The sequence below is a fragment of the Mus caroli genome, unplaced genomic scaffold (genome assembly GCF_978045245.1).
Source record: "Mus caroli unplaced genomic scaffold, Mus_caroli_1 scaffold_8, whole genome shotgun sequence".
In the NCBI taxonomy this organism is placed as follows: Eukaryota; Metazoa; Chordata; class Mammalia; order Rodentia; family Muridae; genus Mus; species Mus caroli.
This window is the reverse complement of record NW_028227263.1, coordinates 11,920,356-11,932,678: the sequence shown is the minus strand read 5'-3', so window position 1 is coordinate 11,932,678 and position 12,323 is coordinate 11,920,356. Positions and strand designations below refer to the sequence as shown.

The 12,323-nt window shown below is 48.1% G+C and overlaps 3 protein-coding genes across 7 annotated transcripts in view; 1 reads left to right on the top strand and 2 right to left on the bottom strand.

Moving 5' to 3' along the window:
• Window positions 1-1,039, bottom strand: part of Uros (uroporphyrinogen III synthase) — a 22,093-nt gene extending 21,054 nt beyond the window's left edge. The window contains exon 1 of one of the 2 annotated variants that reach the window (XM_029479344.2): window positions 827-1,039. The gene's annotated coding sequence lies outside the window, so the exon portion shown is untranslated. Of the gene's footprint in view, window positions 1-109; window positions 403-826 lie in introns of those variants that run through there. The other variant, XM_021167510.2, reaches the window with a different exon arrangement.
• Window positions 411-12,073, top strand: Bccip (BRCA2 and CDKN1A interacting protein). Its single transcript, XM_021166206.3, has 7 exons — window positions 411-627; window positions 4,964-5,038; window positions 5,663-5,743; window positions 7,605-7,694; window positions 8,522-8,709; window positions 10,022-10,196; window positions 11,635-12,073. The coding sequence occupies exons 1-7, from the start codon at window positions 460-462 to the stop codon at window positions 11,803-11,805; spliced, it is 948 nt and encodes a 315-aa protein (XP_021021865.1). The 5' UTR covers window positions 411-459; the 3' UTR covers window positions 11,806-12,073.
• Dhx32 (DEAH-box helicase 32 (putative)) overlaps window positions 12,040-12,323 on the bottom strand; it is a 60,500-nt gene continuing 60,216 nt past the window's right edge. For all 4 annotated transcript variants that reach the window (XM_021166201.3, XM_085841217.1, XM_021166200.2 and 1 more), the window contains exon 12: window positions 12,040-12,323. In XM_021166201.3, the coding sequence (XP_021021860.1) occupies window positions 12,155-12,323 (169 nt within the window). In that variant the 3' untranslated portion in view covers window positions 12,040-12,154.

Sequence of the window (12,323 nt, the reverse complement as noted above, 5' to 3'; positions counted from 1 at the left end):
TCAAGTCCTGGCCCCGACACCGACCTCGCGGGCTAAGAGGCAGGACAACCTGCACGCCGAGATAACCGAGAGCGGCCTCTCACCGGGCTAGCGCTCCCCATTCCCGTACCTCAGACCCGCGGAGCCGGGGCCACTGACCCACATCTGGCTGTGCTCGCACAGGGGCGTCCAGGCGCCGGCGGAAGGGATGCAGACGGATGGGCCAAACCACTACGCACAGAGGGGGAGATTAGGAGAGAATGAGGAAGATGGGGGGATGGAGAGAAGAAGAGAAGGCTAGGCAATCGGCCCCAAGGTGGAAGCAACTCTGGCAGATTAGTCCAGTGGGACTCAACCCCGGAGCTTTCTAGGCGCGCCGGACCCGCGGAGACCTTGTGCTTTCTGTCTCCCCCGAGTCGGCTCAGAGAGAGTCCGGAAGGACGGGGGCGGGACTCGCGCAGGCGCAGTGTGACCGGCGACATGGCATCCAAGGCTAAGAAGCGAGCGGTGGGAAATGGGATTCAGCGGCCGCTGGGAGCCCCGGGCCAGCGGGAGGAGGAGGAAGAAGAGGATGAGGTGGAGGATGAGGAAGAAGACGAGGACGACAGTGACGAAGAAGAGGATGAAGATGACGAAATCGTGGACGAGGTGAGAAGCACACGTGACTATTTCAGGCAGCCGAAGTTGTGGGAACGTAATGGGAGATGTGGGGAGTTGTGATTTCCCTCCGCTATATAGGACACATCCTTACCCAGGTTCCCACTGCGGGCTTTCCTACACATTACCCCCTGTAGCCCTTCCCTGATGAGTTATTTCCATCCCAGAAGCCCGCCAGCCGCACACGTACCTTCAGAGAACTGCAAATTTTGGTCTCTCCTCTTCCCTTCAGCAGCTCTCCACCTTCTACACAGCCAGGCTCACGCTGGCCCTCGGAAGTTGATTATAAAGGCAACCTGCTTTGTCCGATTGCACCGTTTTCAAATGCTCTTTATCCTGCAGCTTTCCCTTTAATATACATCTCAGCTAGACCGTATTTACTGCCAATCTGGGACAGCCAACCTGGTCAGACTGGTTTTATCGCCTCACAGAACTGATGGCCTTTCTTCAGATTTGTTTGTTTGTTTTTGTTTTTCCAGACAGGGTTTCTCTGTGTCGCCCTGAGCTATCCCGGGACTCGCTCTGTTGACCAGGCTGGCCTCGAACTCAGAGATCTGTCTGCTTCTGCCTCCTGAGTCCTGGGATTGCTCAGACTTCTTATTATCTAGTTCCAGGTGGTTTAAGCACCTCTTTCTTGGTGGATAGTTAGGCTTGAGTGGTTGTTCGAGATAGTTGCTGTCTTAGAATTGACCGTCCAAAGCAGGGTTTGTAATTTATTCACCATTTCTGTTACAGTTTTCCAGTTCAAACTCTAAATTTGGCCTTTGCCTTTAATTACTCCTCCTTTTGCATGCTACATCAGTCCATCAGTAAATTGTTAGCTTTCCCTTCAGTACCCAGTACACACCTTATCATTGATCCTGCAGCTATTCTAGTCTATACCTCCATCATCTCCTGCCTGCTTACTATAAATCTCTCCTCCTCTTCATCCTCCTCCTGCTCTTCCTCTTCCTCCTGTTACTCCTCCTGCTGCTGCTCCTCCTCCTGCTCCTCCTGCTCCTCCTCCTCCTCCTGCTGCTCCTCCTGCTCCTCCTCCTGCTGCTCCTCCTCCTGCTGCTGCTCCTCCTGCTCCTCCTCCTCCTCCTGCTCCTGCTGCTCCTCCTTCTCCTCCTCCTGCTGCTCCTGCTGCTCCTCCTTCTCCTCCTGCTGCTCCTCCTCCTGCTGCTGCTCCTCCTGCTCCTCCTCCTGCTCCTCCTCCTCCTGCTGCTGCTCCTCCTGCTCCTCCTTCTCCTGCTCCTCCTCCTCCTCCTGCTCCTCCTCCTCCTCTTCTTCACATTCAAAAGATGAAATTAAGGCTGGGATAACCACAGAGAAATCATATGTAACTTTAGTTTCTAGTTTTTTGCAGTGCTGAGAATCAAGCCCAGGATGCTGTGCTTGCTTGTTTGTTTGTTTTCAGTATAGAATAGAATTTATTCAGGGCATGGGGAGGAGAGGCAAGACAGTAGTAGAGGCAGAGAGAGGGAGAGAGTAGAGAAGTAGAGGCCAGCCATGAACATGTGGTGAGAGGGGGAAGGGAATGAGGAAGGGAGAGGGGAAGGGAAGAGCTCAAGAGGGCAAGAGAGAAACAAGAGAACAAAAGAGTTCCCAACTTGTGTTTTTTTTTTTATTCCTAAAGATTTATTTATTTTATGTATGTGAGTACACTGTAGCTGTCTTCAGACCCACCAGAAGGGGGCATCAGATCCCATTACAGGTGGTTGTGAGGCACCATGAGGTGGCTGGGAATTGAACTCAGGACCTCTGGAAGAGCAGTCAGTGCTCTTAACCACTGAGCCACCTCTTCAGCCCTGTCAGTGTAGCTTTTACCCTTCACATATGCCTTTAAGTTTTGTGTGTATGTGTGTTGGCTTGTATGTACACGTGCTATTTGTATTCCATGTCCACAGAGGCCATAGGAAAGCGTTGGATCCCCTGGGGCTAGAGTTCCTGATGCTTGTGAGCCTCCGTGTAGGTGCTGAGAATCAAACCTGGGTCCTCGGGAGAGCAGCCAGTGCTCTTAACTGCTGGGTAGAGGAAACTCTTAGAGCTCTTAGGGCATGTGTCTGGGCAGAGGAAACTCTTAGAGCTCTTAGGGCATGTGTCTGTTCTGAACTCCTCGGTGGGAATTTCACCTTTTATTTAATTGAAGTCTTTCATTCTCTGATACATTTATTCACTCACAATTCATTTCTCTGATGTAAAAACCCATGAAAGTTATTTTGGAAGGTCAACCTCAAAGCTTTTCAGAAACAGAATGGTGTATCAGGAGTAAAGGGACGCCATAGTTCAGATTCTTCAGTGCCAGCCTTAAAGGACAAAGTGGGGTAGCTGGCTTTTTCTCTTAGATTCTGTTGCAAGGTGCTTACCAAAGCTGCTAGGGGACTTGGGGACATGTGCCTTCTTCTAGTCTCTGCTCCTTGTACCAAGAAACCTCAGCACCTCTTGTTCATGTCACTTTTTGAAGAAAGCCTTTCTGGACTTTCTGGTTGCCTAGTTTAAGCTGTAACAGCACACTGTGTCTTTTTAATTGTGTGTGTGTATTTATTTGTATGCCTAGGTGCCTTGGCCACATGTGTAGATGTCAGAGGGGAGCTACAGGAACGAGTTGGTTCTGTCACTCTGCCATGTGGGTCATAAGAAAGGAACAGTTCCTCTCCCCCACCCCCTGCGCATGCTGCCTAAGTAACTGTCAGTGTCAGGCTTCATAAGGGGTGAACCTAAAGCCAGGCCAGTCCTGCAGGGCTGCAGTGCTAACTCAGACGTTGGGGGGAGGGCTGCGAGAACATCTCAGTTGTGAGGTCATCCGGTTCTTCCCAGGGAGGCTCTTTCTCAAAGAAAAAGCAGTATACAAAGGTAAATACTGCCACGCTTGCCACTTGGACAGAGTGCAAAAGCCATTCATACCATTTCCTCATGTGATGCAAAAGCCTGAAGGACCAAAATGCAGCGGCCTGGTGTAAATGCAAACACAGTCTCATCAATTAAAACTGCCAGGCAGCCTCCAAAGAGAAATAACTATTCACCTGGCTCCACAAGGCAAAGCCTAGAGAACAAGGTCGCTTCAAGTCCCCAGAGTTGCCTGGGGTTTAATTTACCTATCCCTGTGAGGCTCGGCTTTATTTACTTAGCAGTTACTTACTAAGTAACAGCAGGTATCAAGAGGAGATGGCAAGGCGTGCCTGGTAGGACTAGCCTGCAGTCCCAACACTTAGGAGGCTGAGGCAGGGAGGGGCATGGGGAGTTTAAGGCCAATCAAGTGATATAGCATGATCATGTCATAGATAGATAGATAGACAGACAGACATAGAATGATCATGTCATACAGAAAGGAAGGAAGAAAAAGAGAGAGAAAGAAAGAAACAAAGAAAGAAAAGAAGAGAGAAAGAAAGAGAAAGCAAGGTGAGCAAAGCAGATGTGAGGATTCTGTTTTTGTGGCACAGCCACGGGAAATAAGTCTAAAATTGCAACTGTAATTTATGTCACCAGGAGATGGTGGTGCCTTTAATCCCAGCACTCAGAGGGAAGAGGCAGGCAGATGGATCTCTGAGAGTTGAAGATCAACCTGGTCTACAGAGCTAGTTCCAGGACAGCCAGGGCTACACCAAGAAACCCTGTCCTAGGGCTAGAAAGATGGCTCAGCGGTTAAGAGCACTGGCTGTTCTTTCAGAGGTCCTGAGTTCAATTCCCAGCAACCTCATGGTGGCTCACAACCATCTGTACTGGGGTCTGTGATGCCCTCTTCTGGTGCATCTGAAGACAGCTACAGTGTACCCATATACATATATAATAAATAAATATTTAAAAAAGAAAGAAAGATACCCTGTCCTGAAAAACAAAACAAAACAAAAAGTTGTTAACTGTATGTGCCATTAAAAAGGCTGAGGTAGGCAGGAGAGAGGATGCAGCAGGTAAAGGCACTTCCTGCCACGCCCACGCCTGCCCACCTGAGTTCAGTTCCCTGCACTGAGATGATGGGGAGAGAGGACTGACTCTGTAAATTACCTTCTGACTCCCATACACGTATTGTGACATATGAACACATGTGTGACCCCCACTTTCTTCCCTTTTATGAAACGTCTTGCCGTGTAGCCCAGGCTGGTCTCAAATTATTGATCTTCGTCTGTCTCCCAAGTTGCCGGTTTACACCACCACATTAGACTACATTTGTTGTTTTTCTCAATTCCAATCCCCTGAGACGTGTTCTGCAGATAACTTAGAGAGGAACAGACCTGAAAGGATGGGACCAAGGAAAGGATGGGGCAAAAGAGAAATGCACAGAATGGAAATCCTGCCTGCGCCGCCTGTAAATCTGCCTGTGCTGACCTGTTTTGCATATTATTTACAGGAAGTGAATATTGAGTTTGAAGCTTATTCCATCTCAGATAACGATTATGGCGGAATTAAGAAATTACTGCAACAGGTATGGTCTTTCCAGAAGTTCCCTGTCTGTCTTCTGCACCTTGCTGGAGGGATCTCTCCTTTCCCAGGGTGAATGGCTGCTTGTGCCTTTCCTCCTTGTCCCTCTCCTGGTTGCAGTGTTGAAGTTTGCTGTGCCCTGGAGTGTTTTCCTTTACATGTGGACACCGCTGAGTTCTGATCTTTCTTATAATTCACATCCAAACATGGTGGGGTCAGAAACAAAAATAATTTTGTAAGGGAGGAAGAGTTTGGCTTACAGTTCAGAGGGGATGCAGTGCACTGCAGCATGGAGGGCAGGGAGGGCCTCACCCAGCATCAGCAGCTCGGAAGCCGAGTGTTGGTCCTTAGGTAATAGCCACAGACCCGCACCTGCTGTACTGTGACTTTACTTCAAACAACATGGCCTGTGTTTCTCTTCTTCCCATGCCTGATTGCTAAATACCACGGGCTCTGTCTTCTCTGAAGTTTATCTGACTCTGGCTGTTTGTTTTCCTCCTTGGGTTACTTTACAGCCAGCTGGGTCAGCTCACTACATTTCATTGTTCTTGTTTAAATAATGGAATTGCGGTGTTATTAGAAATTGCGTTTTGATCTTAATGTAAAATATTTCTCTTTCTCCTTTCAGCTTTTTCTAAAAGCCGCCGTGAACACTGCCGAGCTGACGAATCTCCTGATTCAGCAGAACCACATCGGGAGTGTGATTAAGGTCACTGGGGAGAGGGACACTGTGGGTGCTTTGTCCTCTTTATCTCCTGCTGAAAGGAAGTACTGTTGAGGACTGCCCAGAGGTTGCTGCAGTGGTCCAGAGATACTATGTGCAGGAATTCAGGCATCATATGTGCGCCCACGAGTGGCCGAGGTTGACTCACAAGTTTGCTAGAGTGCTGAAGTTAGCAGGCATAGATGGTAGGTTGAGAGGGTGGATGAATTACAGGGTGTGCACATTTAGCGTCTGGTGTGCTGAGCTGTGTGTGCAAGATGCTGAGCAGCAGCTGGAGCTCTGAGTTTTCTGCAGATGTCAGTCACTGATATCAGGTGTGATGCCCTGGTCATGCCAGCCATGCATGCTTCTCTGAGCAAAATGAGTGGCAGAGACACCAGAGGAGCTGATATGAATGGCTGCAGTGAGAGGGGAAAAATGGTATGAGTTCATAAAAGCAGGGAAGGGCTACTTAAGGAAGCACTTGCCCAGTAGAGTTAAAGAAAATGAGGACCCAGCACGGACTCAGCTCTGCCACCTGTCCCCTGGGGCCCTTCTGGTTTCCTGTTGTTGTTAACAGTCCCACAGCTTAGAATTGCAACAGGCATCTGTTTGGTTTGTGGACCTGCCATTTGGACAGAGATCAGATTCACCTCAATTCCTGCTTTGTTCTGTGAGCCAAGAAAGCTTGGCGTGGGGCATTATTACATGGGTCTCGGTTGGGACTGTTGCTGGGTCAGCTGAAGTATGGAGAAGCTCAGAAAGAGATGGTGGAGGACCAGGGCTGGTTCGGGAGCTTTTCATTTTCATCTAGTTTTGTTGAACTTAAGACATCTTTGCCAACTGGGCAGTGGTGGCTCATTCCATTAATCCTAGCACTTGGGGACAGAGGCAGGTGGAGCTCTGAGTTTGAAGCCAACCTGGTCTACAGAGCTAGTTCCAGGACAGCCAGGGCTACAAGAAACCCTATCTCAAAGAAACAAGCAAGCAAGCAAGCAAGCAAGCAAGCAAGCAAACAAACAAAGCCAACATTTTTGCCAAAGGCTGTAGATGAGCACTAAGAGCCCGTGGTGCTGAAGGCAGCTATAACAGGTACAAGGGTGTACTGGACATCATAGACCCCGCTGGGGTAGAAGTCAGGTTCATCTCACCTTGCTCATTCAACGTGGAGGCCTTGAGAACTTAGTGTGCCAGGCTGAGGGCTTGAGTGCAGTGAGAAGGGAGTTTATTGTATGGACAAGCAAACAGGCAGTATGTGGACGGATTTAATAAACCCTGGCTAGGGCTTAGTCTCCTAGTGGAGGGGCAATCAGAATAGAGCTAGGGAGTTTAAGTTGGTTCATCGTTTCCATTCCTTGCTGTTTGCTTTCCCCCTTTGCCCATGTGGCATGTATGTTTCCCACATAAACCCGGGTCTCACATGTAGCCGTGGCTGGCCTGGGCTTCATAGAGATCCACCTGCCTGAGATTAAAAGCAAGGAGCACCACACCCAGCTGTACACGATTCTTCTTTTCTTTTTGGTTTTTCAAGTCAAGGTTTCTCTATGTGGTTCTGGCTGTTGCTATACATGATTAACAGGCCTGGTCTATACAGGGAGTTCCAGGTCAGCCAGAACTACACAGTGAGGCCCTGACTCAAAAACGAAACCCAAAGAATCTTGTGTAAAGAAACACAGAGCAGGATGGAGCCATTCAGGATGTAAGGGGGAGCAGACGGGTCTGGAGGGAAAGGGTTCTGAACGTTGCCACACTGCACGCAGGATGCGACGGCAGAAAGACAAGCTTGGGCTTTGCAAAGTGGAAAGTTGGTGTTGTACTTCTTTCCAGCCGAATAACGTAAAGGTGAAGTATTTTCCTTTTAAAACAGCAAACAGATGTTTCAGAAGACAGTGGTGATGAAGTGGATGAAGATGAGATCTTTGGCTTCATAAGCCTTTTAAATTTGACTGAAAGAAAGGTTAGTTTCACTGAGCGGCATTTGAAGCCTGGGATCTGCGGTGAGGACGGAGTCTTCTGTGTCAGACTGTGATACTGTCAGGGCAAGTGCTCCTTCCTGCTCTGTTCTTCTCAGTGCGGAGCAGTCTTGTTTGGAGTGATCTGTACCAGCTTAAAGCTGTTTACTCCAGGTGGCATGGTCACTAACATTGTAGTGTCTGGTGTTGGGACAATGGTACCGATGTCGGATCTGTTTGTGGGATCCTGCAGCCGGTCTCTGCTCTCAGTACAGTGTGCATACAGAGGGAGGGTTTATTCAGCAGCTTCCAAAGTTGAGAGCCGGCCCTTAACATGGGTTTTGTTATCTCTCTCTTTTTTTTTTTAAGATTTATTTATTTTTATTATATGTAAGTACACTGCAGCTGTCTTCAGACACTCCACAAGAGGGCGCCAGATCTCCTTACGGATAGTTGTGAGCCACCATGTGGCTGCTGGGATTTGAACCTCGGACCTTTGGAAGAGCAGTCGGGTGCTCTTACCCACTGAGCCATCTCACCAGCCCCTTGTTATCTCTCTTTATTGACTCAGAAATGAATTCTGATAAATCTATGCCAGCTGCTTATTCTCTGAGAAGAAGGTGCAGGCCACAGGCCACCTTCAGTTTTTAAAGGAACATTCCAGTTAATTCCAGCTGGTTTTGTGAGGTGTAATAAGATTGCTGTAACAGGGTGTGAGTGTAAATTGTAAACTTGCCTTACCACCAATCATGGGGTGGTAATTAGGTGTAGTTACTTCTGGAGGAAACCCCTACTCTCGAGGCAGAGAGCAAACCTTCTCTTTACTTTCCAGGGGACTCAGTGTGCTGAACAAATTAAAGAGTTGGTTCTAAGCTTCTGTGAGAAGACCTGTGAGCAGAGCATGGTTGAACAGCTGGACAAGCTTTTGAATGACACCAGCAAGCCCGTGGGCCTTCTGCTAAGTGAAAGATTCATTAACGTCCCTCCACAGATTGCCCTGCCCATGCACCAGCAGCTTCAGTAAGCAGCTCTGGGAAGTGCCTTCAGCCGGTCGCTTTTTACAAACCAAGTAGATTCAGAGATGGATCTGTGGAACAGGTGTAGGTTGCCTGGGCTGCAGCGGCTGGGGGTGGGGGTGGGGTGGGGGGATAGTGCATGGAGGCTGCTCATTTCCAGCCCCTTGAGCAGTTTTGATTATTAGTGGCAGAAATTTTAATATTTTCAAAGTTTCAGGTGTTACAGAAGCTGATGAATTTTCAACACTTTTTACATTTGACTGACAGTTTCCACATTCACAGATGCCTGTAATTTGAACAAAATGTTGAACAAATACTAAAAACTAGAGTCAGACTCTTACACCCAATCCTTAATACTGCCCTACTTCTTGGCCTCCTGATGTTGTTTAAATGCAGGAGTTTGAAGTTAGAAAAACACTTAAACACAGAACTACACAGTTTAGAGAATGAAGTGAGGGAAGGAGCCTTGATGCACAGGGTTAGAGTGTAGACAGGCGTCCTAGCTGCCTCCCTCACTGGCCCCTGCTCCTCCCTGCCTCCCTGGCTGCAGCTCACACTGCCCTGTGCTCTCCATGGTTTGTCCGTGTCTTCCTCTAAGCCCCGGCTCCTGCTTATTGAGTCTCACAGGATCCAACGACTTTCTGCTGATTTTGTGTGGCGCCAAAGTGGATTGTTCTGAATTTATTAGTTTTGTTTAGAGGCAGCTTATTAATTTTGGAAGGAAAGGAAATTCACTGCCATTCTGTTTATTATCTTGGAATTAAGGTTATCTACATCTGTGAAGTTTCTGCAGTGCCACTACACTAGTGACAGGACTTGTGTAGTCACACGTTCTAGTGCCATGCGCTGTGCCTGTGTGCCTCTGAATTTGCAGTTAAACATTGTGCAGGTTTGGGCTGGAGAGATGGCCAAGTGGTTAGGAGCACTGACTGCTCTTCCAGAGGTCCTGAGTTCAGTTCCCAGTGACCACATGGTGGCTCACAACTATCTGTAATGGGATCAGATGCCCTCTTGTATCTGAGGACAGCAACAGTGTGCTAACAACAACAAAAAACGTGTAGGTTCTTACTTTTAAAATTTGCACAAAACAGTGATTTTGAGTGCATCTGAGATCATTTGTTAGTGGGTAAGAGTCTTTCTGAACTTAGATTCTTCACCGTTTATAGCAAAACCCAGGCTTATCACATTCTTGGATATAGCCAGTAGCATGAGTCAGCCCAGCCAGTGTGCAGCAGAGTCTAGACGGTTCTGCATTGGGTTTCTCTGGGTCCAGATAGCTGTAGCCCCGTGATGACCTGTGTGTGTCTGTCTTGTAGGAAAGAACTGTCTGAGGCGCGAAGAACCAACAAGCCGTGTGGGAAATGCTGTTTCTACCTGCTCATTAGTAAGACATTTATGGAAGCAGGAAAGTCCAGCTCCAGAAAGAGGCAGGGCGGCCTTCAGCAGGGGGCGCTGATGTTTGCAAATGCAGAGGAAGAGTTCTTCTATGAGGTAAGGATGCCCTGCTTCAACTCTGTTAGCTCTAGTAGCTGTTCTTGAAAATAAGACATGCTTAGGCTGGGCCATTGCTGTGCACACCTCTAAGTGCAGCACTATGGGGAACAGAGGCGGGGGGTCTCCGAGTTGAAGCCAGCCTGGTCTACCTAGTGAATTTCAGGACAGCCAGGGCTACACAGAGAAACCCTGTCTCTAGAAATTAAAGAAACAAAACCAAAATCTTACCCTCTTGAGTCCTCTAGCCCACCTAGTCTGTGGTCTCTGGCTGCTTGCTAACACTGTCCAGTACGGATAGGTGGTGGGGTGAGGTGAGGTGGGCACTGCCTGGGACCAGTTAGGCACTTAGAGCATGCTTACAGCGTGATAGTCAAGCCACATTGGCATGTTTCAGTTCTAGGACGATTCCCATTTGCAGATCTGAGGGACAGTCGTCATAGCTGCCCTGTGCCCTGAGGTCTGAGTGTCACCCACTGGTGGATCTCTAGCACTTTCTGTATTGTGACGCTGGGCACCCAAATCCTAGACAGTATTCCTATATCCTTTCTCCATTGCCCTCTTCAAAAATCTTAGGGCTCATATTTTTCTGAATTGGATAATTTTAAAGAATGCATATACTTGTGTGATGGGATCATCTCGTAGAGGTGGGGGTCTCTGTGCAGGCGGGCCTCTGTTAGCCCCAGGCGGGCCTCTGTTAGCTCCAGTGGTGTAGGGTATCCCTGTATCCAGTTGTGTATATGGACTCTTGGATGAGACCTGTGGTGAGACTGGCAAAGCTGGGGTATTCACCCTTTGCACAGCAGTAGAGATTCAGCTCGGCCTTTGTTGTACAAGAAGTAAATAGCAAACATGGGGTGTGCAAGTACGAGGACCTGGGACGTGGGACACGGTGGCACTTGCCTGTAACCCCAGCAGAGACACAGGGGAATCCCGAGAGCTCGCTGGTCAGCTTCCAGTTCAGTGGTGAATGCTGTACAAATGGAGACCATTTCAAAGAGGCCTGTGTAGGATTTCAAGATAGTCTAGCTATGCAAACACCACGTGGATACAGCGAAGTGTCCCAAGCTAAGGAAGCTGCCAGGCATATGAGGATCAGCATTTGAGGACAGTTCTCCTTAGTCCCATCTATTTGTCATAATATTACCTTAACAGTTGAGTGAGACCATGAAAGTAACTTTGGAATTAGAAACAATGTCACCTCTGTCACTTGGCTGCTGGTTCTGGCCTTGAAATGTTACTGCTTCCTTCATTTCTGGTCCCCTGTGAGTTGAAATGTGTTTGGTGTTTCATCAAGTCTCCCTGAAGTGTGCGTCTGAATTTACTTTATTCTGAGTGTTCCTTCCCTCCGCTGTTAGACGCAGTGTTCTTTATTTGGGTCAGTGAGCTCTGCCTCTGAGTTGTCCACATTTTCCTTCCTGTCTCCTTCTTGCTGCAGAAGGCAGTCTTGAAGTTCAGCTACTCGGTGCAGGGGGAGAGCGACACTCGTCTGGGAGGCAGATGGTCCTTCGATGATGTTCCGATGACGCCTTTGCGGACTGTGATGTTAATCCCAGACGACAGGATGAATGAGATCATGGAAACCCTGAAAGACCATCTCTCCATCTAGTCCATTTCCCCCAGACAGTGACAGGCTTGTTTATGTGTAATTACCAAGAAACCCATTGAAGAGATACTGAAAAACTCATTATTTTATTCAGATTCAAGTCCTCTACAAAAAGTAGGGTTCTGTTCCATGTGTCTGTGACACATTTACAAAATGATTTTTTTCTTTATTTTGGTCAAATTATGAATGATTGGTTAAAAACTTCCAATAAGAAAAGCATGGAATAGTAATTTTAAGAACTTAATAAAACTATTTTTTTATTTTAAAATCATACTTGAAGTGTTCATGTCCAGGGCTGCCCTGGCTTCGGCAGCTCCTGTTGCAGCGTCCGTGTTGCACTGTGTTGGAGACGTCACTGGATCGTACACCTCTGCTCAGTAGCATCTGGGCACTTGTCACACACTTCCTGGTCCTTGTTCACAGTTTCAGTGGGTAGGTGGCCTGCAGCTTGCTGTAGGATGTCCTTGCTTTCACTAGGAGGCAGGTTACTGAAATAGTACTGTGGTACCAGCTGCATAAAT